Source organism: Struthio camelus, chromosome 3 (assembly GCF_040807025.1).
Source record: "Struthio camelus isolate bStrCam1 chromosome 3, bStrCam1.hap1, whole genome shotgun sequence".
Classification (NCBI taxonomy): domain Eukaryota; kingdom Metazoa; phylum Chordata; class Aves; order Struthioniformes; family Struthionidae; genus Struthio; species Struthio camelus.
In genome coordinates this window covers 145,949,593-145,977,392 of record NC_090944.1, presented here as the reverse complement: position 1 = coordinate 145,977,392, position 27,800 = coordinate 145,949,593, and the positions used below count along the sequence as shown (strand labels likewise).

Below are 27,800 nucleotides of genomic sequence, written 5' to 3'. Positions count from 1 at the left end.
GGCCGCTGCCCGCACCGGTGCCCCGACGGCGCGGGAGCCCCGGGAGGGCCCTGTGCTGCGCTGCCGCGGCCCTCTCAGCTCCTTCCCACTCTCCCCAGTTCGCTCCTTTCCAAGGGCTCTGGGGGAGGATTCGCCCTCTGGAAACTCACCCCCGAGGGGGTGTTCAGCCCCGGTGCAGAAGTGTCTCAGCAGCCACAGCCCCGAGGGGCCCGGGCAGCTGCGGCGGCCGGGAGCGGAGGGGGCGCGTCTCGGCCGCCCCCTCGGCCCCAAGCTGGGGGGCACGGGGAGCCCCGAGGGAGCATTTCGTTGTCGCCAAATGAAGGAACAACCAAACGAAAAAAATCCCCCAAAGGGACCGCCACCCTTTCAAAGCGCAAACGGCGCTCAGCGCCCCCCCTCCTTTAGGCCAGGAGCCCCCGGGGCTCCTTCCCTGCCAACCCCCGGGGGTCGGGCCCAGCCGGCTGCCGCGCCGATGCCCCCGCGGAGCCAGGCCGGGCCGGGGTCCCCCCAGCGCGGACTCTTCCCCTCCCACCCGCCCCCGCCTAAAGCACCTGCCGGCCGGGAGCGGGTCCCCCGCGACGTCGGGGAGGCGTTTCCGCGGCTGCTGACCCCAGGCAGCCCCAGCGCGGCGGGGCGAGCGCGCCCGTCGGGGCCGCGCCGTCGGGCCGGGCCGGCCGGCAGAGCCGCAGCCGGCGCCGTGAGGGCTGCGAGGAGCGGGGCGAAGCGCTTTTTCGGCATCGGGCAGCACCGGCCGCTTGGAGAGCCGCTCTCTCCCCGCGGGGGAGACACGCACACATTTTGGGGGAGCGAGCCGGCGGGGACCCGGAGGGAGAGGGCGCAGAGCGGGACGGGACGGGACGGGGGTCAACTGCCGTGGGGCCCGCGGCATCGCCGCCGGCCCTCCCGTGGGAGCGGGGCCCGGCGCGTCCCCCCGGGCCGCCCCACGCGGGCGAGGGCGGAGGAGCGGGAAGGTACTTACGGGAGAGGGTGCGAGGGGAAGGCTCCGCCGGGCCGGGGGCTACGCGGAGGCGCTTTGGCGGTGCCCCTCGGCGGCCGGGCTTAAGAGCCGGCGGCGGAGCCGGGCCGGACAATGGCCGGGAGGAGGGGGCGGCGGGGGAGACGGGGGGGCCGGCGGCGGCGGGAGGGCGGACGGGGCGGCCTGCCTCGGGCGTCCCCTTCGGGTGCGCTCGCTCCGCCCCCTCCGCGTCTGGCGTAAACCTGGCGCCGGGCTAAAAGAAACGGCGAGCTACGAGAGCCGCGGGGTGGGCGCCGCCTCGCCTCGCCGCGCCGGCTCGCCGCGCCCCGGTGCCCGCGGGCGGCGGCAGCGCTCGGCCCGGCCCCGCCGGGGCGGCCCGGCCCGGCTCGGCCCGGCCCGGCCCGGCCCGCCGCCCGCGCCATGTCGCTGAGCCCCAAGCACACGACGCCCTTCTCCGTCACCGACATCCTCAGCCCCATGGAGGAGACCTACAAGAAGTTCGGTGCCATGGACGGCGCCCCCGGCCTGGGCGCGCCGCTCGGTCCCTACCGGCAGCCGCAAGGGCCCGCGGCCGCCGCCGTGCCCCAGCACGTCGTGGCCGGCCCCAACGCGGCGGCCGCCTACCACATGCCCCACGGCGTCTCGCAGTTCGCGCACGGCGCCGTCGGGGGCTACTGCAACGGGGGTCTCGGCAACATGGGCGAGCTGCCCGCCTACCCGGAGGGCATGAGGAACGGCGCGGCGGCGGCCGGCGGCTGGTACGGGGCCAACGCCGACCCCCGGTACCCCACGAGTAAGTGCGGGCGCGCTGGCGGCGGGGAGGGGGCGGCGGCGCCGGGCAGGGCGGGCGGGGAGGGGGCGCCTCCGACGGGGCGGCCGCCGGCTCTGAGCCGCCTGCCCCCCCGGCCCGCTCAGTCTCCAGGTTCATGGGCCCGTCGGCGGGGATGAACGTGGCCGGGATGGGCAGCCTCAGCGGCATCGCCGAGGGCGCCAAGGCCGTCGTGCCGCTCCACGCGGCCCCGCGGAGGAAGAGGCGGGTGCTCTTCTCCCAGGCGCAGGTCTACGAGCTGGAGCGGCGCTTCAAGCAGCAGAAGTACCTCTCGGCGCCCGAGCGGGAGCACCTGGCCAGCATGATCCACCTCACGCCCACGCAGGTGAAGATCTGGTTCCAAAACCACCGCTACAAGATGAAGCGCCAGGCCAAGGACAAGGCCGCCACGCAGCAGCTGCACCCCGACGGCGGCGGCGGCGGCCTCTGCCAGCAGCACTCGCCGCGCCGCGTCGCCGTGCCCGTGCTGGTGAAGGACGGCAAGCCCTGCCCGCCGCCCGGCAGCGGCACCCCGGCGCCCGGCCAGCCGGCGCCCCCGCCCCAGGGCGCCTCCAGCGGGCCGCTGCCCGCCGCCGCCCCCGCCGCCCACCCGCACCCCGGCTCGCTGGGGCAGGCGGCCGACCTGGAGGAGCTCTCGCCCAGCCCGCCCGCCCTGCACGGCCAGGTGGCCCCCCTGGCCCCCATGGACACGGCCAGCGTCGACTACAGCGGCGGCATGGTCAGCCCCAACCTGCTCTACGGCAGGACGTGGTAATCCCCCCCCCCCTCCTCCTCCCAAACCCTCCCCGCCGCCGCCCCGCCGGGGCCGCTGCCCTCCAGGACCGCTCCCCCCGCCCCGGCCCGGCGGCGCCTGCGGGGAGCCCCGACGGCCGCTCCCGCGGGTCTCCACCTCCGTTCGGCCTCCCTGTGTCGTCGTCCCCAGCCCCCCCTCCCCGCTTTTTTGTTTTTTTGGGGGGGTTTTGTGTTTTTTTTTTTTTTTTAAGACTGTTGGGGGTTTTAAAAACTTGAAACGCGACCGACCTCACCCGAAGCTGCAGCGGCGGGCGCGTGTGTGAGCGCGCACACGGGTGTGCGTGGGTGCGTGCACCGTTTCGGGGTGCGCCCGTGCGCACCTCCGGCGCTGCGGCGAGCACTCGTGGGCGCAGGGAGGCGTGCGCGTTTCTGCGCGTCCCCGCGTGGGCCCCTCCGCGTCTGTGCGCGTCTAGGTACGCCCGAGGGCGGGCGGCCCCGCGCGGGTGTCCGCGGCTCTGTGCGCATTTGTGCGGCTGTGCTGGCGTGGAGGTGTGCGCGGCCGCGCCGGAGCTCGCCCGGGGAGCGCCCCGACGGGGCGCCCGGCCCGCGGGGAGGAGGCGGCGCGGCGGCTCCGGGCGCGGAGCCGCGGCCCCTGCGCCCGTCGCCGCGCCTCGGCGCTCGCCGGCGGCCGAGCAGCCCCAGCGAAACCAAAACACGCCCGAGAGCCCGAGCCGGTGTGTATATATCTTACAGACCCATTGAACGCTAACAATAAATCTTCTGAAGTGCAACTTATCTCAGCAGAATTAATTTTATAAGGGTGCCCCTGAAGTGCAATTTCATTATTATTTGATTGAAGGTAAATTGAATTGTAACTCAAGGTCGAGGAGGCAGAGAGCGGTGTGAGCTGCGAACAGCCGCTGCCATTTGGAGGACGGGACGCGAGAAGGAGCAGCCACTGTTAGATCAAGGGGGGAAAAAAATCAAAGACTTGTAGCAAGGGAGGGTATTTTTACAGAAGAGCTTTTGAACTTCGATGCTCAGATTTAAAGGGGGGGGAGTTTTTATTGTTGTTATTAATTATTGCTTAGTAAATAAATGTACGTGCGTGGACAGACAAACCCTCTGATGCGTGTCCAATGTAACCGCCACGAAGATGGCATCGCAAATCCCGGCACTTCACTAGCTTCCTTTGAGCTGGTGAGACTCAGATGAGAGCAGTTCCCAGCCCGGCCTCGGATCCCGCGCGAGGCTGGACACCAAATTCCCAGCTGCCAGCCTAGAAAGGGAAATCGGGGGGAAGGAATCCGGCCTGAAAGCCGCACGGTCCCCGCCGGCCGGGCCGCGGGGCCGCCGGGCCGAGGAAGAGACGATGGCAAATGGGAGTTACGCGGAGAGACGGAGCGGAGCCCGCGGGGTTTGGCTCCCACCTCTTCCCGGAGAAAATCGAGCAAATCAAGAAACGCATCTCGGAAGTTTCCAGCATCTCTCTCTCTCTCTTTTTTTTTTTTTTTTAATAATAAAAAGAAACATTGTTCTCAAGTTTTCGTTGCTTCGTTCTCGGTGCGTGACAGTGTTTTATGCGGTCTGTGCTCCGCGGCGATCTCTAACGCTCACCTGCGAGGATCTCAAACACCTATTCACCCCGCCATCACCCCCCGGCTCTGTTTTCGGCCTCCCTTTTAGACGTGCAGGTGATTTCGTTACGCGCCGTCCGCGCTTCGCTGGGGCTCCGCTGCGAGCCCGCGGCCGGCCCCGCGCAGGGACAGCGGCGGCGGCGCCGAGGCGGCAGAGGCGATGCCGGCTCGGGGCCGGGAGCGGGGAGCACCCGGAGCACCGGACGGCGAAAGCGAGAACCTGGCACCGGCGGGACCTTTCGGTAGCGGCGCGGTGGCGGGGCGGGTTTGCGCGGCGGCTGCGCTGCTCCGCGCCGCCCGGGAGCCCCTGGCAGCGCTCCGCTCCCGGCGACCGCACGAAACGGGAAACGGGGCCGCCGAGCCGAAACCTCCCTCCTTCCTCTGCCCGCAGCCGGGGCCGAGCTGCACAGCGCCCGCTCGGGGCCGCCGCACCTCCCCCGACGGCGCAACCCCCGCGGCCCCGCTGGCAGCACCCGGGCCCGGCCGCCCCGAGGCAAAGGGGTTGAGCCCGGCGAGGGGAGCGACCCCCCCGCTCTCTCCAGCCCTGCTAACCGGCGGGGTTGGGGAAGCGAAGGCATCGAGCACAGCCCCTGCTGAAAACAAAACGAAACCGAAAAGGATACCCGGGCAGCGCCAGGAAGGCGCTGACAGCACCCAGGGGAGCCCTCTGCCCCCGGGGCCTGCCCTGCACACCCCACGCTTGGCCTTGGCCAAGGCAGCCCTATGTAGCAACCAGCCAGCGAAGGAGCCGTTTTGCTCCATCCACCACCGAGAGCCCAGGGGCGCATCAAGCCCTTCTTCTCTGCCCTTCTACCGCCCCTTCTAGGAGGGCGGTAGGCTCCTACAGGAAGCATCAGCCTTTAGAGACCTGCTCCTATCAGCCAAGCGGGTGAAGAGCTTGGGGGGGGGGAAATCTTGGTTTCGGCACCTGTAGCGACAAGCCCTCCGCAGGCTGGTCCCCAAAGGATGTTTATCGAGCCCCCCTTTCCCCCCGCCGGCCTGCAGCACAAAGGACAAAAGCACGCGAGGATGTTGGGTTCACCCCTTGGGAAGGGGGGGGGCATCGCTGGCGCCGTATGGGCAACCCATCCAGCTCCTTCCTTCAGCCTCGCACTCAGCCAGGGTATTTGCATGAAAATTCACGTTCACGGCTGGTTTTGTTCCGCTCAAAAAGCAAAATTACTTTTTGAGACCCAAATATTTTCCCGAAGGGCTGAGAACGCTATTGGTGGGCGCCGATAGTGTTTCCCAGCTCCAGGCAGGATGGCAACTCTTTGCATTACAATGAGGGAGTCTGCTCCACCCTCAATCACTTGAAAATAATGAATCTAGTTTCATGATTTCTTCCTCCCAAGGTTACATTGGTCTGGTCTTTTTCCTCATTGCTGCTGATTAACATCTGGGCTCTTGAAGGAAGGAGCTGAGAAACAGCTTATAAGAGACAGCCAAGGCAACGCTATTTCTTGCTGCCTTGTGTCGAGGCTAAAGCAAATCGTTTAAGGTTTACCGATACATATTATACACGTGTTTAATGGAAAACGTCAAAATGTGACACAAATGAAGGACGTTATACTACCCCTACCGTTGTTCGCTTAACTGCATGTTCTTGTGTTAGTAAAAAGCTGTGGGTTTTTTCTTTTTGATTAAACAGAGAAAGATTTTGAACACTTAGGAGAGTTGTGTGGAATTATTTTTCAAGCAATTAGTATCAAATAGTGGTGTGTGCACACATGTAGATAAAGAGATACAAAAGTATTCTTGAGGGGGTTAGAAATAAACCACTCAGAACTACTCAGAATTTCAAAAGCCACTTTATAAGGCAAATAAAAAATATTTACTGATTCGGTACACTCACACGAAAAATCCCTAGAAAGTATCCTAAAAATGAATGGAAATTATGTACTTGGTAGCTATTTTAAATTATATATCAAAACAGACAAATACATATTCCGTGCTTGATTATGTTACAATGACAAAGTCAAGAACAGGCACAAGTTGTAAAAGTTGAAATGTTTTACTTCGAAGTCCAAAAATCTTTTTTTTTTCCCTCTTTTTTTTTTTTGTGAGAAATTCAAAGAAGCATCTTACAAGGAATACCGACAGAACTGTCTTTAAACATCGTGCTCTGCAGACTGCCTGCTGTGTCCTCCCTAAGAGTTAATAAAATCCGATTTCTATGCATTCTTTACAACTCCGTATCTGTTTTCAGGCTCTTATGTGCGAAGTAAAGGATGTTTGGAGTTCAAATTGACAGGCAGAGCTAAGCACAGCTTCTATATGTAATAAAGACAAAACAGCACTCCTACTTCATCAAACGTCTCACAAACAGATTAGCAAATCTAGCTTACTTGCATTTTGCATTATACTATTTCAAAGCAACGTAAGCCCCACCAAAAAAAAAAAATCCATTCAGTAAGAAATGTACACATTTAAAACAAGTATCATAGTTTAAAAACTACAGGGATGTTTAAGGATTTCATTTTTCCCCCCCCCTCAATTAATAAAAACAAAACACCCCCCCCCAACATTTTCTATCCAAAAAAAAAAAAAAAGTCAAGAGCTAATTCCAGCTGTATCTTCCTGAGGGAGGTGGTAACGGGTAGGGCCTCCCGGGGCCATATGCCTACAAACAAACAAAAGCAAGCATTTATTTTTTGGATTAACATCATAGTAAACAAGTTAGCCTAGCTTCAGGCTCCATACAGAAATGAAACAATACATTCTTTACACAGAAAGGTAGTGCCGAAAAGCTAAACATCTCTTGATAGCGTTTACAGATGCCCCCCTAGAAACACAAGCTTTAACGTCTGGGAAAGCTCTGTCCAGCACCGGCCTCGCACTTCCCATCTGTGCTGCAGGAGAAGCAACCTTTCTAAATAAGAAATAAATACACCGAAGGAAACCGCTGCATATTCTTTGTCTTCAGCAATCCTGGCAGCAAAGGGCATAAAGCAAGGGGGGGGGGGGGAAACAAAGCACACGCACCCACGAAGCACAAGCTGAAGGGCAGATTTGAAAACCAGTACTTTTTAATCCCTAAGGAGATGTGGCGTTTGCAGTATGCATGCTTGTATTTTGCACAGAATAACACTGTAAATGATGCTTCGGTTAGGCCACCGCTACTCCACTTGGAGATGTGCGATGCTTGTACACCGTCAGTAATGATTAGTCAGCTTTATTTTCATTATTTTGTAGAAGGAAAAAAAAAATCATTTTTCTTGACCATACATTTTCTATTTTAGTTGCAAGCAATCTTATGCTAACGTATAAGATAAGGCATTTTTATGTATATGTACTTACAATAAGACAGATGTTCACAGACAGATTTTTCAAGGAAAAAAAAGTTTGCATTTCTGTAACAGAAGCGGCATTTTTCACCACTGATTCAGTTTTAAATACCAGGAGAAATATCCCTATATCATGTCTCAGAAATAACTGCAAGTTAACTATATTTTTGCCTTTGAATTTAGATGAAGTCTCCCATACATTAACAGAAGGTTTCATAAAAGGGAAAGTCCATCTGAAACATTTTAAGCGATCTCAAAACCCGATACATTTTAGACACCAAAAAGTTAACTCGGCTGTAGTGCGATCCCTCAACCACAGCTACAGTTTTGGGGTGGGTTGCTTTTTTGTGTTGTTCTTTAAGAGAGCAACCAGTCTTCAGCCTACCCCACAAGGGCACATAGAGAACTAAAACCGAAAAGGAAGGAGTGTTTAGCTTCAGCGTGTCTGTGGTGAGCAATCAAAAAAGGCTTTCTAAATAGAAACCACTTTCTTACATTCTATTTTTTAAAAGGACCTGAAAGAGACATGCAGAATACATTGTTTCCACTATCAGGAAGAGGAATATAGTATGGAATATATAGATATATTTATAATAACCAATTAAAGAAAGAGAAACAAGTTGACTATATCCCTCGAAAAATCCTTCCAATTTTATAAATAGCACAGTCTCCTGCCAGCACGCACATAAAGGTACCGTTTATAGATCGTTTAACAGTTGCGTTAAGACATTCTCCGGACATTCACTTAGATGCTATTATGAAATAAAACCAAAAAGTTGAACACCGCTGCAACACGATCTTTAGTTTTCTGGAACACCTGGAAAACGCTCCAATAAATACCCACGGCCACAGAGCAATCCATATCCATGGCAGTTGTGTGAATTTTGCGAGCGCTTTGTAGCGGTAGGTTTATTAACCTCTTCAGGCCATGCTCTGTACGCGGTAAAAGAAGAATTCAGAGGTGAAAGGGACCAAAGATAATTATTTATGCTACTGTGTGTCACCACTTCCACTTGAATCCCTTTTCAAGGCTTTAAAGCTTTGAAATTTATAGACAGCAACGCCAGATTCGATTCTTGTTTTGGCTCCCTAAACACTTGAAAGGTAGTTTGTGATTTTACTTTAGTGTTTGCCAGTCTCAAAGAAGTAACGACAACTGAAAGTTCACTTTAAAAAATAACCTAAAAAAGACAGAACAGCCACAACGATTCAAAAGGCGACTGAAAACAGTCAGAAAGCAAGACAATTGATAAGATTTTTTTTTTTTTTTTAAATCAAATTTACTTGGCCAGAAATATCTCCCCCCCTCTAATAACCACCACATATTTGAATACAAATAAAACCTCCGCCTCCACCTAGATTTAACTTCACTACGCGATCCAGCGGACGAGCCCTGTAGTAAAGACACGCGGACTGCGTCTCGGGCAAGAGCGTGGTATTACCAAGCTTAGCTTTGCATCTTCTTTTTAACCGCTCGGGAGGCAAACGAGCGGCGAGCTGTGAGGGTGGAGGTTTGGTGTCACTGCTGTACAGGCTGCAACGGCACCGTTACTGGCTGCGAATGTCGGTGCCACGGCCTGGGGTCTCGCAGGAACGAGACGGCCTTCCCGATGCGAGTCAAGAGAGGAAGCCCTCCCTGAGCCACCCCTAAGACACCGGTTCCTATTCACCTCTGGCATGCCCAGCCGTTAGGCACGAAGGTTTAATATCAGCACTGAACTAGCTTAAGCACTCCCCCCCACCCAAAACTTCCACTTACACTGAGATAAAGGAACAGAATACGGGATAGCAGGCATACTTTTTTTTCGAGTATTTATTTTCCAGTCTGAATTAAATACCACCCAGGCTCCACCAGCATGAAAATCCTCCGCTAATTTTTCTACAGTAATGTGACGGCCTATGTTATGGATTAGCACTATTATGCACCTATTCTTTTGCCTCTAATGTTTTAGGTAAACCTGTATAATGCAAAATGAGAGACTTTCAAACACTGATCCTGTCCCTCCAACCCGTCAACACCTGCTTCATCCCAGTTTCAATTATACGGGGAAAAAACGTGGGGGATAAGTTGGGCAGCATAGCCAGCACTGTAGCCCCCCAGCTAGAACACTGTTTCCCCACTAATCCTAAGGTAATCATATCCCGTGCTGGCTAATTTTGCTTACAGCCAAAACAGGTTCTAGGAGGATTTATACCGGCAACGCCTCCCAAGCATACTTGGGAGCACGGTATACTCGCCCCTCTTTTTCCACGTTTCTTCCTACAACACCCACTATCACAACTGAATGAGCTAAAGGCAATTCTTAGCCCATTCTTAAAAGCCTCAACGGCACTGAAAATGCTGCGGGCTGGGGCGGAGGGGGAGAGGGGAATCTTGCTGCTGCTAACAAGGGCTCAGCTGAACCCTTGTTCTGTTGAAGAGCGCAGGGCGCTGGCACAGATTGCTTGCTGCCTATAGATCTTTTCAGCAGCAACATGTAATCCTGCAGTCAACAGACAATGCTGAGAATGGTATTAGCGGCTTGCAGGCTGTTTCTGCTGGGCTTCAGCCCTGATAAGCTGAACCAGCCACAGAAGCATATGAAACTTTGCAAAAAGCGTCCCCAAGAAAGGCCTAAGGCTCTCTGCTGTTACGAACTAGGTTTGACAGTACATATTTTTATTGTGTTAGCTGCCTTTAAAATTAAAAAAAAAAGGAAAAAGAAGCACACACTATAACACCACCATGGTGCAAAAGCGGTTGTGATAGGTTATGCTAAGTTTCTGATCAGGATGAAAAAAGAAAAACATGAAGCGGACAAAGAACCAGAGAAGAAGCGAAAATGTTTTAAGCAGGCTTTCAACTATACTGTCTGGCACAACAATTCTGAATTTGCCACTTTTTGCTATAAGAATGGAAACTCAAGTTCAAACCCATATTAATACCCCAAAAGGGGTCATTATCTAACCCTGCTCAACTACTTTGGTTTTACACTGGTAATAACAGCAAAGTCCACAGGAAAACTTCCAGGCACAAGCAAGACAGATCCATGAAATTTCAGATTCCCAATTAAACTGATCATATTTGCAGTCCCCAATGTATAAGCAAAGGGGACTAGGACACTATCCAGTACACGTACTGCAGGACCGAATTTATCTACATGGAAATTGCTATATTCTTCTGCTAGTAGGAAGAAATAGGAGAAACAGTCCTACAAATCAAGCACCAAATTTGACTGTGTTCCTGTTGTACTGCATAATACAAGCACTTGCAGACTGGAAAGATGGGCTGTTTGGGAAGGAAAAAAGAAAAGTTAAGAGCGTGCACTAAAAGCACAGCTTGTCTTGCGCATGTTTAGGAAAGGTAGCTGAACCAGATCCCACAGAAGGCAAATTACAAACAGTTCGTGCCTGAGTTTCCATATAAAGGACTGGGAAATAGTGCCAACTCCAAGCAGCTGAGAGCTCTTCCTTTTATTTCCCCATTAGTGGTCAGTAACCTTCCCACAGCTGAGTAATAGTTCTGATTTACAAAAACAGTAACAGTACATAAATGCACAAAGCCTAACAGGAAAAACTGTGATGTAATTTAAGTTAATATAACACATGGTAAACACTCAAGAGTTTATGCAGATTGTTTTAATGGTAACATTAAAAAAAAAAATCACAGCAGCAAAACAACCTGCTGTTTTCAACAAGCATTTTCATAATGTAGCATTTTATAATGTGGCATTTTCATAAACTGATGGCAAATTCACCTACAGTTTGGGAAGAGGTTCTGCTACCTTGTTCACTTGTTCTCATTTAAGCACTCATTTTCACATGCAATTCACAGTCATGTTCATTTCCTTGGTTACCAGAACCTAACATTTAAGTAGTGTTTCAGCTAAGATAAATCCAATAAACAGTTGAGCAAAAAATATAATTAAGTTATACAAATCTGCATTTTAAAGGCATACGGGAAAGGAACTCTTTAATCTCCAAAACATGTAGCTTATACACTTCCTCACAGAAGGGGAAGACCGGTTGAAATGCTTGCCTTTAGATTATATTTTCCTCAAGCTGCAAGAAGTGTGTAACTCACCAGCACACTTGATCTAGCTCTAACGAAAAGCCCTTGTAGCGTAGTCACGACATAAGCCTTTCACCACCGACGTACACAGACTCAGAAGCTTATTTGTCAGTATTTTTCACCGACGACGACGCTAACTAGACTAAAACCAGCTCAGGAAGGCCTACCTATGCTGCACTCGCACCTTGCAACCACGTGTGAAGGAAATGGTGTTGCAAACGAGAATAAAAGTGCAAAAAAAAAAAAAGTGGAGGCAGTGCTTTCATACCTGTCTTCCCCTGTCCATACGATCTTCAGGTCTCTGTGGGTAACTCATTGGTCCGCCTAGTCCTTGGTACTGACTTGGCTGGTACTGACTTTGGGCTGGTAGCATGCGGTTCCAAGCGAGAAGGGGAGCAGCCCCAGCGCTTCTGTACAAAGGAAACAACAACAACAAATACTATACCATGAATTTAACTCCTAGAGAGTTTCATATGTCAAACCCCAAACTTCTACAGTCTAGTTGGATGAACGATTTGTCTCAGAGTTAAACACCTTCACATCTGACCACACGCGTAGTGGTACTGTAGACTGCCAAATCATCACAGAAAAGAGGAGGAAAGCCATCTTTCAAAATTCTCTTACTAAAGGCCATGTTTGCTTACTTGCTTTCTTCACCACAGCTTGAAAGTTAGAGAACCATTCCCTACCACAAGCAGCAAATTCAGTTTGACAAACCGGAGTTTTTTTAAAATCGCTTGGAAGGATCCTTCCCCACCTTGTATTTGAGGGGCAAATCTGCCAATTCATGTGCAACGTGATCCGGAATGTAGATTTAAACGCAGCTATCGCCAAGTTCGCTAAACGTACCGCACCATCCAAAGGGTAAACATGTGCAGTACAGGAGAATGAGGCTTTATTTTCTAAATGTCCAGACCCTTTCTGGGAGTCCATTCTTTCGAGTTAATTGCAGGTTGCAAATGAATTCTTACGACGAGTATGCTGAATCTAGGGTAGGGGCCTTGCCTGTTTTTTCCCATCCATTATTCTCCTCAATATGTCAGAAGGTCCGATCGGGAAGAAACCTTTTCAAGTTCTATTGATGCCGTTTTCAATTGACCACGGTGACCTAGCAACATAAGCACTAATTGGCACGGACCGACTGACATTTGGTGTACAGTTTATATGGGAACGCAAATTCAACGTCTATTACAACCTCGTTTGCCATCCTAGATTACTAAGAGCAAGAAATGTTTTAATTGCCTTCAAGTGCCCATCTAGCGGTACAATTATGAAGCAACAGGTATAATGCATCAAATCATTGTTTGATTAAAAATATTTAGAAAAACGACATAGCCATGATATAGTCTTTAATGCTAAGCGCTTTTAAGGACACAATTCATTAGAGTATTCAAAATAGTTACGTTTTGCAGAAGAGTATGTTGTTGTAACGGAAAAACATTGGGTAGTCAAGACAGTTGATCTCTTGACTTCTGCTTAAGAGAGAGCCAGCTGAACACTGTGCGGACAGACTGCTGAGCGAGAGGGCAAGAACAGTAACGTAGTGAACGTGAGCACTGCGCATTTCATGCTTGGCTGCCGCGCCATTTCAAAGACACTGAATTAAACGTTACTTGGTTTGTCTTTGAAGAGTCTTTGGCTACAGCGGTTTGATTACAATCCAGGGGACTTCAGTCTTGGAGGAATAACCTTTCCTTGAGGTTGAATGGGTTGCATTCTTTTAACTGCTCATGCAGTGCAAGGAAGAGGCATGAATTTCGGGAAGGGGACCGACCAAGAGAGTTTTCAGAGTCAAGGGCACCAGGGCCGGCAAACGAGCCTTCGCGCAACTGAGGAAGCGATGCTGGGAGAGGAAAGGACTTCTAAATAGGAATTTCTCCAACAGCAAAGGAGACAAAGTTTGTATTAAGACAGGTAAACATAAGACTAGAATGAATGAAGACACATGTCTCGGATGTGAAAACTTTCTGCTTTTCAATACAAACTACTTTTTGTTTTACAGGTTGTTGTGCCCGTATGACAACCACTGTGCCTGGACAGATTAACAACTGTCTGAACTTCAAAGGCAAAAGAAACTCTAGCCATCTCCAGAAATGGAATACCTTGATCCCCGTTTTATAAAAGTGTGGGTCTTAACCCAATAAATACACGCTTGGTAATTACGTGTACTATTTGTGCATGTTCCTTTTCTGCACAAAAGCTAAATGGTCTTACTGAACTGTGCAGTTTTGTTCTTTGTATCAGAGATGTCTAGAAATGCATAATCTTACCGGAGTCATTCATTAGGTGGAGCAATACAGTATTTAAAGTTAATAGCACATTACATTTCCTGGGACTAAACACTCAAAAGCAGTATTGTAAGTATGATATTCCTCTTGATTAAGCGCTTTGAGTACAAACCACTTTATTTCATTATTCCTAGAAAACAGCAGACTCTTCAAGGCGAACATACTGTTCAGCCCTAAGGAAAAGGGCTGTGAATTACCTACGTAACCCCAGGTCTATACTTCCATCAACAGCCATTCAGTGTCTACAACAAAGTTGGGCTTGTGATAAATAGCCTCAGCAACTGAAGATCACAGGCAAGCACTTGTCACGTGCCTGGAACGTGGAAGTTCAAAACAAATTTCATTTGAGGTTAATAAGTGTTTTGTATAAATTTTAAACATTTTATTTTAGTTTTTTTACATCAAAGCACTTTAGTGAAAAGTTGGGACCTTTGCCAATGAAACACATTAATATTAGAATCGCTATTATTTTGGGTCATTTTAGTTTCAAGGCAATCCTAAATAGTGGAACTGGTGATTTTCAGTTAGAACCATTATACACTCCAAGGGAGAAACCTAATAGGGGGGAAAAAAAAAAAAGCTGACATTACATATCTAATCTTAGAGTCAGAAAAGCAGCATAGAGCTTTCTGCTCCTCTCAATTCCCTCAGTTATGCTCCATTTTTATAAGCCAAAATTTTAATTTTCACCTGGCAAAAATCAGGCAACTGCAGCCTTCGCAACAACTGACTTCATGTCCATCTAGCACATGCATTAATTGGAGACTGGAGTTACCTGAGGGTGAAGATTTGTACAAAGCAAAATCATGCCTTGTAACAAAAAAAAAAAAAAAAAAATCAAAATAAATGAAACAAAAAATCATGCCCTTTGCAATATCACGTGTCCCTATTGACAAAGTTGCCCAAACGCACTATTCAGTGTTAGGTCAACTTACAATTAAACTAACGCCTATTTTGCCCATGAACAGGTTAAGCAAATCTTAAGGTAATTCTACAAATCACAGTAACATCAACAGCGTAATAGTTGTCGTGTTCCCCCTAAAACTCTACGTAGGAAGCGATGACGCACAGACCACCCACCAGAGCAGGGAGTGCCATCAGCCAGGAAAACTGGGGGCAGACGTACAGAACCTCTGAAACGTATCGGATCCCCAGCCCTGCGGAAAGCTAGGGGCATAAAACCTCTTTTCCACGTCTGCCGTGCCTCCAAGTAACACAGCCCAGGCAGACCAGTGCCTGCAAGTATGCAAAAGGTGTCCTCTTCCAACAGCAACCGCTTTTTAAAACAACAACAACAAAAAAAACCACAAACAAGTAATCCTATGCAGGAGAAAAGCTCGTCTGGATTATGAAGAAAAAGCTTTGCACTATTGATTTTTTCCCCCAGGCCTAGAAAGCAAGAAGTAGTTTAGCCCCCGCCGCAATACACTATCCCCGAAATATCACAAAAGGGCCAAAGACAGTGGCTCAAAGTTTTACTGGCAGGGACGGGGCTCCATGGTTATCCCTTCCTTGATGTTGCAAATCAAGGATATTGTAGCCTCCCGTCTACCCACTTCATCTGAAAAGGCTGGAGCAGGGGTTGGCCTCTCGCTCAATTGCTTTTTTCCTGGGAGCCGAGGTGACACAGGACCGAAATTCCTCACCGCTCTGCCTGTTGGCACCCAGCTGCCTGCCGAGCGCCCGCGGCGCAGAGCGGGAGCGGAGCTGGGGCCAGCGGTGCGCAAAGCGGCAGCCTTGCCGCAGAGCTTGCTGTCGGCCCAGCAGCTCTCAGGGAACCAAAAACCTCTCTGGAGGGTTTCGGTTCAACAGGGTTCAACTATTTGTTCCTAAAACAGCCCCAAGTCTATCTACCCTACGTGTATGTTTACAACTTGTTTAAATCTCCATGCTCATCTCGATACGCCAAGGAATTCAACGCCAGCCCTAAATAAGCATCTGTTTGAATACACCCCTTCCTTTCCCGAATCAAACACCTTCCAAAAACACAGCAGGCTTATTTATCCTCAGCACTAAGACTGGCAAGCTAGTGATTTTTATGAACTACCAGGGGTATAACAAGAAATAAGCTGGGGGGAGAGGAAGCATTGTAAACACTACTTCCATGCAAAAGCTAGAAGGACAATCCCCAAACTTCTCTAAAGCTTATTTTCCCTGTTGACACGGCACATTTTTCAATTTAAAGTTACCTTAGGGGACACACATTCCCTCTAGTTTAGGCATTGAATACTGAAGCCATTATCACAACTCTAGAAGCACACTGGCCACGTTAAAGACTGAATCCTACAAGAGCATATATCTGCGGAAATGTTCTAAAATAGCTGGATGTTATGTGATCTCTTCTAAAAATATTAACACAAACCAAGTGCAGTAATCTGGGGATTGGATTCTGATTAGACACACAGTCTAGTATTACAATTATGTAGAAAAGTGCATTTTGAGTGTGAAACAAACAGAAGTTTTGGTAGAAAAAATGATTTATATGTGAACTGAGAAACTCTTCCACTTTGCAAAAACAAACAGGCTGGTAAAAATCAAAAAAGCGTAGCGTTATAAAAACAATCACAAAAACCGTAGCAGTATTTCACAAAACAAAACTACGCAAGCTGCACTTAAATTGACGTTTGAGAAGAGCAACTCACGTGGACAAACTCAAAGTTTATAAAGCAAGACTCAACACCGACATGGCACAGGATGAGGGTGCTGGAGTCGCTTCAATAGGGATCAAAACGGTTGCCATGGAAAGTGTGATTATAGCGAGCCCAATAAATTCTCCCAAAGCTGATATTTTCCATTCGCACATAAAAGCATGGAAAAAAGGAGAGAAAAAAGGGAAAAAAAAGTTTTGCTTAACAAAACTTCAAAGATCTTATATACACTCCTATGTCTCCACAAACATAAATAAATGTAATTATTCATAGCTCTCTCAGGTATACCGGAGTTTATAAAGTCCATCTGACTTAAGGACGCACAACTTATCAATGAAGGAACGCACGTAAAACATCCCTTATTATCAAACCATGTCACATTCTTTCTATTCGATGGCACTTATTGGACTGCAGATTCCATAATCCTTCTCTGAGTCCCTTCTGCATTTAATTCAGTTCAGTCTTAAGTAGTTAAAGAAACTGTTTTCAGTGGCAACTAATAACTACTGACCTACAGTGACACTGCCCTACAATAGGCTTGTCAGGCCTGAAAAAGTTGTACCAAAGAAGCTGATTAGGACTTCAAGAGGTTTGTAGCAAGAATCAATGGCTAGTCTGTACTAATGCCGTGGTTGCAGCACAGAAACGATAAAAGTGGAACACCATTAGTTATGCCTCATTAAGCTCCACAACCCTCCTAAAAAGAAATTTGTTTAGCCTGTCCAAAATCTAATGCAGTTTTAAGCTCTCCGTGTTCAATTTCATAGCATCTCAAAAGCTTCAATAAGATAAAGGCCAAAGAACCAAGAACAGTACCAAAGCACCAACAGTAAAGTTAATTTTGAAGTCTGAGTTTTAATGGAAAGTGGTTTTGCCTCCCCTCTCCCCCCCCCCTTTTTTTTTTTTTTAAATACAAAGTACTCAAACCTTTTAAAAGATGAACCCTGCATAGGGCACTCACAAAATATAAATAAATCATGGACATTAATTAACTTCATAAATTGCTGTACAACGTAACTTAGACAAATACAAACAACAAAATTCAAAACAAACAAACAATGTTGCAAAACCTGCCAGAACCATGCGCATCCTCTTGCCTGCCTTTTATAAAGCTTCAATCATACCCGTCTTACCTTTGCGGTGACTGCTGAAACAAAGGTGTCGGACCTCGCCAAGAGTCTTGGGGCCTAAGATCTACAGGGTTTAAAAAAAGAAAAAAAAAAGACAAAAATTAAAAGAAAGAATATAATTAAAGAATCGCATTCCACTTTCTACACTCCATCATTTATTTTTAACGTGCCATAAAACTTGCTTTAAACAGTCAAACAGAACAGAGAAGCCCACATTGGAAACACCACCAAACACATTTCACCAAATCTTATCTGGTTATTATTGGTGTGAGCCGACATTTTGACGGTGCTTTTACATCAGATGGTGACAAGCGCAATATCGATAAAAGGCAACATTCGCCTTGCAGCATTTTTTCAGCATTTTCTAATACGTCCACTAAACTTCAAGCTAGAAGAAGAAAGAATTTTAATTGCTGGAACTACCCGCCAGGTAACGTTTCAACGCTTTACACGCATCGGTGTTTTCTGGAATTTTTAAAAATGCAAAAGGATGACTGCTACTGCAACAACTGAAGACTTCATCCAGAACTTGCATTTCTTACAAACATATTAATCACTACAGTATATAAACATATATATATATACACACACACACACAGCTGTACCATCATCAGGACATACTTTTCCATGTTTGTGAGCAACAATTATTTTTCGCTTATGACATGCTCCACTTTCCCTCCGATCAGGCTAAGTTACTCTACAAAGCAAACTAAAAGAGCGGCCAAGAGCACATAACGAATGCACATAATAAAGTAAGCAAAGTTTTAGGAACGATATATTTAAAGCTAATCTGAATAATTATATATAATAATCTATTAATAGTCTCTCAGGTGATATAGTCAGATCAAATTAATTTTTTTTTTTCGGTAGAAACTTGGCCAGAGCCACAGCCCTGCAGCTACAGGGAAGCGCAGTGCAAAGGACCACCCACTTCTCAATTGTTTCTCCTACCCAAACTAACTCCGGACAAAGGCGTAGCAGTAACAACACTGCTTTAACGGGACCTGCAATTAAATGCTTGTTGTTCTTCCAAATAAACCGGTCAGCAAACAGGATGAATGAAAAAGCTCCTCAATAGCTCCCTGGCCAGTTCACAACACTCAAACCGGCGTATCAATCCAAAGCTTCAGCTTCAGCGACACCTTTGATTATCTTCAATGGTGTTCAAGTGTGACCTCATTTCAACAGCTGGCTCCAAAAGTTGTCTAATGGGCACACCGTGATGGGGACAGTAACACCCGGTTAAATTGCCAATATTCCAGTACGCTAAAGCTCTCCAACAATTTGGAAGAAGTGGCGGGGTGGGGGAAGGATAGCAGAAGACCTGCCCCTCTCTCCTAACTCTGCCTGCACGCTCGGATGGCCTGACCCAAACAGAAACCCTTTGCGGCAGCACTCGAGCGCCCGGCGTACAGCGCAGGCCGGCCCTAGGGAAGGTAACACACGTCCCTCGGCGGAAATAAACTCCGACCCACAAGAGTTTTGCCATTACTGCCCGGACCTCCTTTCATCAGGACTAACCCATCTCGCCCAGGCCAAAGTACAAAGTGATCTGCAAAGTGTGAAAATCATATTTATATAATATCCACACACACAAACATAACATGTATAAACAGACACATACATAAATACAGTTACATACATAATAGGCTATATAATACATTATTACATATAAGTATTATATATTTATACTTTATAGATAGATAGGCACCTCCACTGAGGCTTACAGCAGGATCCCTCTAGCTTACTGCTGCTAACCAATGCTCACCATCAAATACAATGGGTTATTTCGTATACATTGTAATCAAACCAGCCGAAAGCATCACAAGGGCTAAAAAGACCGAGGAGCAGAAATTTGTTTCAAACATACTTTGATGATTTAGGTATGCCGCACTTTTATACTGATCAGCCTGTCAGAAGGACAAGGACTCTTAAACTCATGAACAGGTTGTACTAAAATGACTCTCTAGTGATGCTGGGTTTGAATATACAATTAATGCAATACAGGGAAATCCAGGCACATAACATCGCCTTCATCTGCTTTGAGGGAACAAACAAATTAAGACATAACCTTAAACTCATGCCTTAAAAAGTACCAGGAAGACAAAGCTGCTGAGTAGATGAAAAAAATTTTTTTTTTTTTTAGTTTTGCAACACAGCTATAGATTTGATAAAGACAGTGTCATTCCTTTCAACCCAACGGTATCCTAACACGGTTTTGTATTCCTAAAACTGTCAAAGCTTCACAGATACCAGCATCATAGAAACATATGCAACGCTACAGAACCGAGCTGGCGTAAAAACATTCTGTAGGTACACACACAAAAACCATCTACAGCTACTAACACCTGTAGCTCTTTAGCTTAGCTGCAGCTGCCCAGATGACTGCTAGGCTCTAGCTCGGTCATCACAATACAGACCTAAAAGACCTGCAAGTCTGCTATTTTCACTCTCTACACCTAGATATGAATTGGACTGTTTCAAAACTAGAGCTTCTTGTGCACCCATTCCTGTGTCACACCTCTACGGAAAGCGCCAACAGACCTGAAAACAGGAGAGGGAGCTCGATTTTCCTTTCGCTTTGCAGAGAACACCAAGCTTCAAGAAGACACCTATATTCCAGCAGGAATAACATGAAGTTTCTTTTCCCCTTTGAAGGGTGAACTATGCAAGACTTCCAAGTATCCAGACAACTACACAGATTAATACTTCCTCTCCCTCTTTTCTTTCAGTCAGAACTCCAAATTTTAACTGAAGTTTATCATCTTTTTTTTTCCCCCCCCATTCCAGAGCTAGGGTCAAATCAGTGCTCTAGTGAGAAATCCAGGGAGAAGACGTCAGTCTCTGCCTACCACAGTGTTTCTGTTCACATAGATGCCTGAATAAGGACTAGTCAAAAACCATATTTCATCACTTGCTTTCCACCTGAAAACATAACAGTCCGACTACCCTGCTGCAGTCATGTCCTTTTGCAGCTCGAGGGAGCAGCTTAAGAAAGAATCTAATGAAAAAAATTACAAAAAACATTTAAAAGCCACCTTATTGCTATATATTTGTATGGCTGATAGACAACAATCTTGGAGGGGGAAAAAGCTTGCAACAGTGAATTGCACTTCAAAAAGGTACAAAATTGGAGAAATGGCAATTACTATTTTTGTTAGTCTTTAAAACTTAGGCATTTCCTAGAGCTATAAGGCTAAATAAACTGCCTTCTCTAGCAGCTCCTCAAATAACAATTTATCTAATCAGTGTGGCAATCAAAGATGAGATTTTGTGTTTACTGATTGCACTAATCAAAATCACTTTTCAAATGCAGCTAATTGACAAGTTTACTGACTGAAATGAAAGTCATAAATCAGATGCCCTGGACTGCAGAAACCAAATACGCCATTCACAGAGTACTACCACACTGCACTTGACTCCCCAAGTTATCAGCACAGACAATTATTCATCAACTGAAAATTGGCGCATCAAAGTCAAATCAGAGAACAGTAAGGAACGCCCACAGCAGGCTCTCAAAGAAAAGATAGCACTTTGGTTGACCGCATTGCCCTTTTAGAGGCCAATTTTACTTCATCATATATATAAAAACATAATGCATAAGAAGTTGCTTTATATCAATCCGATAAAACGTGTAAGTTTTAACCGTATCATCTCTAGTTCTTCCGGATCTTCTGAACTGCACAAAAATTGAGCGAATGTGTGGTTTTCAGGAAGCTTCCCAATCCATTTATTCCACAATAAACAACTGTTCTCTCACATGTTCTACCTTTCACTCTCACATAATTATATAGCTGCTTGAATGTGATGTTGATACAAGAGAGAACCTGTCCCATTAAAAAAAAAAAAAATCTGCTTGTGCCTTCCCGTTCCTTCTAATTTGATTTTCTAGCTGAAGATAACTGAGCTTTGAGACACATTTGTGCTTGTATTCAGAGAGAAGGCTGCAAAGGGCAGAAAGAGAGCCGTGCTGTCAGAGCTAGGAATACCAAGAGAACGCTGTCCGGGTGAAATTGGTGCTAAGGCGACAAAAGGGCCGCATGCTTAACTCTGACGTTTCCATCAGAGCAAACCAGCCGTCCATACGGACTGTCCCGATCAACAAGATGACTACCACCTCCTGAAGGAAGGTTCAGAGAGCAGCTCAAGCGCTCTCATCTCAACAGCTTTGCTTGACACCATTTCCACACAACCCAGAATCTGTAATGTGAACGGGACCTCGTCCGGACACCCTAACACAAAGACATCCTTCAGCGTGAACACAAGGAAGACTGATCTTGGCAGAAATTTTGGGCTATGGCACTTGGAGGTAGTTTCACTAGGCCTCTACATGGTTTAAGCCATACGCAGTTTAAACAGGTCTTACGGTTTACGTGGTGAAACCGGATTTAAGATCCAGATCAATGCCAATTGGCATTGACAGTCCCAGGAGGCCTGAGCTGGGTACTGACCTACCAACCAGACAGCACGATGCATTTCTGGAACTCCTTCTAGAAAGCAAGCATGTCTCTGATGCTATTTAATCCCCGTTCATCCCCCTGACTGAACCAGCGATAGGCCTCACATCTCGGTTAAACAATGAGGCATTGAAAGAAAGACGATAACCAAATATTAAGTCAACCACTACTGCAATTAGTCAGTTGTAAGACTTCATGTTGCAGTCGGTTTAAATCAGGAGTTAATTACAGTTTGAAACTCATCTCCCAGGGCAGCTTGGTATCATTAGCAGAAGAGAAAGAAAACACAACAAAATTATGTGACAAAGCATACGTTTTCAGTGTGCTGTCCTCCCATCCCCAATTCTCAGTTTTCCCATTAAAACAGAGAACTAGGAACCAGCTTCTCAACTCTGTTCTGAATGAAGGGCCCTGGAGAGCAACGGCACCCCTGCAAGCCCGGCTTTGTGAAAAAAGCCTTTGCACAATGCTTGCGTGGCTATGCACCAGAAAGGGAGCTGGAAGCACCCGAAAGTTGACCTGGCATCTCTTTTACTGCAAGAATGGAAAAGCAAAAAAATCAACCTTCGCTTACAGGAAAACAAGCAGCACTAAGGAAAGATGCACAATGGAGAAGGACCAAAAAAAAAAAAAAAATCAAAACATCCTGCTCTCCTGAACAGCCTTGCTTTTAGATTCGTCAGGCACACCTTGCAGAACAGCAGCTGGGGATGCCCGAGGCAACCTGGGGGTGAGGAGGAGGCAAGCGACAAGGGGAGAAAGGGATGTGCTAAAGAAAGCCCCAAGATGATTTCTGAGGCCAACAGATGGACTGGGATTTCATATCGATCAGTGAATTCAAGTCTCCTCCATTTGAAAGTACGACGACATTGGGGTATGTTTGCATTTGGAGTGTTTCCTATACAAAACAAGGTGCTCAGATGCCATGAGGATGAGAGGTTTTTTTTTTTTTTTTTTTAAGTACTTAATTGGCAAGATCAGCTCTGCATAGGTAAGGCTCAGAAAACAGCTGTTTTTCCCACAAAGTATCAAGACTCAAGCTTTAGAGGTCATAAACAACAGTACAGGGACTACTGGGCTCACAAATACTTTCCCTGTAATCCCACCACCACCATACACGCAGTTTTTCTCCTCGGAGATGAATACAAAACCATGATGCCTGTCTAGCAGTTCTGCCTTCCCATTCCCCACACTCCTCTTTTGAGATCATATTTCTGTTTGCTTAAAAAAAAAATTATTATTTTTTAAATGAGAGTTAACAGCTCCAGACTCTTACCTGCAATCTCTTGCTCCACTTAAACCAACCTGATTCCTTACCCAGCAAGCTCCTTCACCCCCTGCTCAAGTACACTTCATCTACTTTGGAACTGGACAATAAGTTTAATTTAGAACGGCCATTGGTCTTAATTATTTAGTTGCTGTTCCATAAGCAGTCAAGAAATGCAAGTCAAGTATAAGAAGTCTGACAGCATCACTATGCAGTAATCTGGTCTCCTACATTTGATGAACTGTTGGAGTTTATAAAACTTCACCCCTCTCAGCTGTTTAAACCTCAGATATTTGCATAATACAATACTGCATGAATTCAGCTGAAAAATGAAAACCACTTCCCTTAAAGCATCTTTTAGGCTGCACCTTTAAGGCAGCTTAGCCAAGTTCCCTCCTGTCTCAGTCCCACCCACCATACAGAAATGTAGCACAGGCAAAAAGACAGGACTCATTAACCGCTGTCCTTTTTGGGAGCCCTTCTCACAGACCACTCCTTCCCAGGGTGAAAAAGCGCAGTTTCGAACAGACAGGATCTTCTCTCACCTCTTCCACTGTTCCGCCTGCTTACCAAGCGGACAGCAAAGCGGATTAGGACATCGCCAACCTCCCGACCGTCTGCTACCACCCCTTTGCCAGAAGCTGCAACAACCACCGCGGTCAGGGGAAGGGAAAGCACGACTGTGAACCAGCGCTTCCAGTTCAGTCTGGCAGCCAAGAGCAAAACCCTTCTTCCTGGATAACTGAAGCTACTCGTCCAAAACTGGAGTGGCGGCTGGGATAAGACACAGGGATACGAACCTCCAAAAGGCACTGAGCAGCCAGTGCAAGGCAGTAGCAACTCTCTGCAAATCACCACAGCCCTTCTGTCAGCCCTACTGCCTTTCCCGAGTCGTTACTTTGCCTTGTGCATTAACTACTTTCTGTGGCCAGCCTCTTCTTCTGGCTGTTCTCCTCAGACACAAAACATTAAACTTCTAGTAAGTTTGCCGCTTTTGGTGATGTCGAAATTCAGCCAAATTATGCAGATACGCAGGATTATGTACCCTAGGAACCCTTAACGGACGCAACGCTATTTCTCTTATCACGTTTAAACGCTAGGCTAAGTATTCAAAATGGCATCCTACCCACAGGCACACCATCGCATTTTGGAGCGGCAATACTTTTAGTACCTCTCACTACAGCAATTCCAAAATAGAAAAGCAACACAAAAATCAATCACTTTGCTTCCCAGTTTCCAAACAGACGGAAGAGCTCTACAGTTCGTAAGCAGTTCTCAACTCTTTGAACACCAGAGCACCTCATGCGAGCGAGATGTTTGGAGAAGACCATCACATCCATGTCAAATTGTGACTCGATGTTTAATTTCATCTAAGTAAAATAATTCTGTGAATTAACTCAAGTAACGCTTTTCCCTCTGATGTACGACAATTAGCCAATGCCTGAAGGAAAAAAAAAAACGTTTTCAAAGATAGTTTTCCTGGTGTGTTTTCATTATTTTCCAGGTTCGTGTTACTTTTTCCTTTGTCAGAACATTAACCGGTAGGGTTCTGAACAGCGTGGCCAGTCAAACATCTAAATAACAAAGTTAATTTGGCATTAATGCCTTTAAAAGAGAGGTTGGTCATTAGAGCTCTCAAGTGAACAGCATGTACTTTGCTGTTTCATTCCAGTAATCCTTCCAAAAAAGTCAGTGCTCGTACTGGTGCTAGAGCATTGTCTTCTCACAGGGAAAAAAAAAAAAAAAAAAGAGTTTTACCTCTTCAAAAAGAATCACGTGTGTGCATACATGGTCAGGGTGAAGGTAGGAGATGGAGATTACTTTTTGACAGGATCAGCCCCAGTAACAAATATCAAATAAAGTAATACAAGCCACCCTTCTCGCATCTGATGAAGTGAAAAATGAATTTAAAATTCAGGACCTTAAGGCATGAGAGTTCCAAAAGACTTAGGATATCTGAATACAATCATTCGAAATGTAAAAAGCATACAAAAAGTGTACTGCCTGAACTTCCAGCATCGGCAGGAGAACATCAAAGCAGTCAAAACGCATCTCCTGCGGAACGACAACGGACTACTGAATCCACTTGTTATTGGCCAAGAAACACCACAACACGCAACAAGCAAGCTTTAAAACTGTTTGGGACCAGAACACTAGTTGTCAACTTCTTCAAATTGTCAGATTTTTCCATTGGAGGGGTAGTTTATCATATGCTAAATTGGTAATAATACCAGCTTTGCTTCTCTCTCTTTTTTGGAGGATCTTGGCAGATAGATCTGCAGGTTGAAAATGCCTGGGTTCATGGTATTTGCCATGCTTAAATACAGCTACTAGACCCTACTGTACAGCATGAACTCATAGATGCCCGTCTGCCCACTCCCTGTTCATATAGGCAAATGCCTCAGCAGGGACAGCGTGGTGTCCTCTGTCCCATCCGTACTACAACACATCAAATCTCACTCCAAACTGGAGTAGCTGGCATTCAACACCAAAAATAGTGTTTCTTCTTTCTCCCTCCCTTCACCTCTCAGACCAGTTGGAAAACAAGCTACAGATTTGAATTTCTTCAATATGAATGGAAAATACATCTATGAGATTAAAAACATGGTGTCCATTCCCACAGAATAAGGTGAACCCTAAATGCAAGAGCGCTACGCAATACCTAAAATAGAATCTGAATTTTAGGAGTCAAGACACAGAGAGGAGTGATGACAGTAAACTGGAAACAATTTCTGTCAGTCTTCACTAGCTAATTGCTCCTATCAAGGCTGTGTCACAGCACAAAAACCTGAGCTTCACACTTTCAAACAACAGTCACTCTTCTTTTTAAAATCCATGCTGCATTCCTGCAGTGGCAGGATTTGGGCCAGAACTTAGGGAAGGCAGATGCAGCGTTTACTCTAAGCCTCATCATAAACGTTAACCTGTGCCAGAGAAGCAATTGAAAACCCATCGTTGGACCAAGGATATATTTACACCACAAAATTCTTTAACTTTTTAGCATATTCCCATAGGTATAATGCAACAGATTAACATCAAATTGTAGAACTTTTCAACTTGGAAACACAGAAAGTGGAACCCACTTACTTGACAACAATTTAGGAATCTGCTGCTGCCCACTTAGAAGCGGTCTGCTGTATGGGTTCCCATAAGCTCCAAGTGGTACTGCATTGGCATACATGGCTGGCATCCCTCTTTCCCTTGGTATCGAATGGCTATTACGTGTAAGAAACGGAAAGAAGAAAGAATAGGATGTTTTCATAAATGCCATCTTATAAAACAGCTGCTACCCAGTTCATCAAATATCACAGCTCTCTCCCGTGCATCAGTGGAGATGTGCACAAACACAATGCAGTGACTCATTTACAGATGAGGGTCCCAGGCGCATCACGAACAAAGCATATGCTCTGTGAGCTGGTCCCAGGGAAAATTCTGAAATTTCTACATACAGAGTATGTAGAAAAACGTATTTCCTGCAAACAGTGTAAGAGTTCACGTAAACTGAACTGCTGTCACATTTCCCAAGAAGGTGAATTTGTGCCCTAATTTCATAATATTTGCGCCTTAATGTTTGCTAGGCCTCCATTGTTTTTCCCGCATAGAACTATATTCATCTGAAGACTTCAAAGCTCACAGTGTCTGCCACCACAGACTTTCTTATTCTGAAGTAATGATTTAATAAGACATCATGTAATCAATAACACAGCTATGCTTCTTTGCAACTATGAGATGGAAGAACAGAAGGTGATTCTCAGGTGTTGCAGTGCAATAATGATGCTTTCTAACATATGAATGGAATGAACGGTGTTGCTTTCTCTTTTTCCAACTCCAGTAGAGCCATACGATGAAGAAAAAAATATTTTCTCTTCCTAAAGAGAATCATGTTCAGTTGCTTATACAATTTGCTTTAATTCAATAGCATCCTTTGAAACAGTCTCTAGTTTGGCCCTGATAGACGTATGGCTCCCTGCCATTCCCAGTAAGAAGAAAAAAAAAAAAGAATTCATCCATAATTTTCCTAATACATAACCCAAACTCATTCTCTAACCTTGTACTTTGAAGCATTCTTGTACCGCGCTAGAGTGCTTGAGAAAGCTATTTGGATTTGTATTTGGAGAACTAGTAAGAAACAGACTTCAACAATGCCTTGAACAAAGACAATCAAATGGATTGTTATGGTGCAGTACATGAGCTTTGAACAAAGGTATTAAGATATAGCCTTCTTAAAGGCATGGAAGACTTTCCTGTCCTTGTAACTGCTTTAAGTATCACTTGTGTCCAACATCCTCATTGTATCTTCTGTACTTCAAGCAAGTACCCACCAGACAAGTTGAAAAAACAACAGGAAAGTCAATTAGAAATATTGTTTAAAAAAAGAAAAAAAAGGAAGGAAGCAAGGCATCACTATAAAAACCCACTTATTTAAGGATACTATCATATATAATTTTCATCAATACTGAATTTAAATATTGCATGCCAAAGTTTCCAACATGTTACA

General features: G+C 46.7%; 2 protein-coding genes across 2 annotated transcripts in view; one reads left to right on the top strand and one right to left on the bottom strand.

The window, feature by feature from the left end:
• Positions 1 to 1,396: 1,396 nt before the first annotated feature.
• Positions 1,397 to 2,559, top strand: NKX2-4 (NK2 homeobox 4). Its single transcript, XM_068936534.1, has 2 exons — positions 1,397 to 1,769; positions 1,892 to 2,559. The coding sequence occupies exons 1-2, from the start codon at positions 1,397 to 1,399 to the stop codon at positions 2,557 to 2,559; spliced, it is 1,041 nt and encodes a 346-aa protein (XP_068792635.1).
• Positions 2,560 to 5,966: 3,407 nt separating this feature from the next.
• Positions 5,967 to 27,800, bottom strand: part of XRN2 (5'-3' exoribonuclease 2) — a 61,458-nt gene continuing 39,624 nt past the window's right edge. The window contains exons 27-30 of the mRNA XM_068940782.1: positions 26,390 to 26,517; positions 17,582 to 17,642; positions 11,781 to 11,922; positions 5,967 to 6,797 (exon numbers count right to left, since the gene is read on the bottom strand). Of these exons, the coding sequence (XP_068796883.1) occupies positions 6,735 to 6,797; positions 11,781 to 11,922; positions 17,582 to 17,642; positions 26,390 to 26,517 (394 nt within the window). The 3' untranslated portion in view covers positions 5,967 to 6,734. The remainder of the gene's footprint in view (positions 6,798 to 11,780; positions 11,923 to 17,581; positions 17,643 to 26,389; positions 26,518 to 27,800) is intronic.

Bases quoted from the DNA above. Each gene is read 5' to 3' on its own strand.
- NKX2-4 (XM_068936534.1), top strand. From the start codon at position 1,397: ATGTCGCTGAGCCCCAAGCACACGACGCCCTTCTCCGTCACCGACATC. The intron at 1,770-1,891 runs GTAAGTGCGGGC...CGGCCCGCTCAG, and splicing joins CGACCCCCGGTACCCCACGA to TCTCCAGGTTCATGGGCCCG.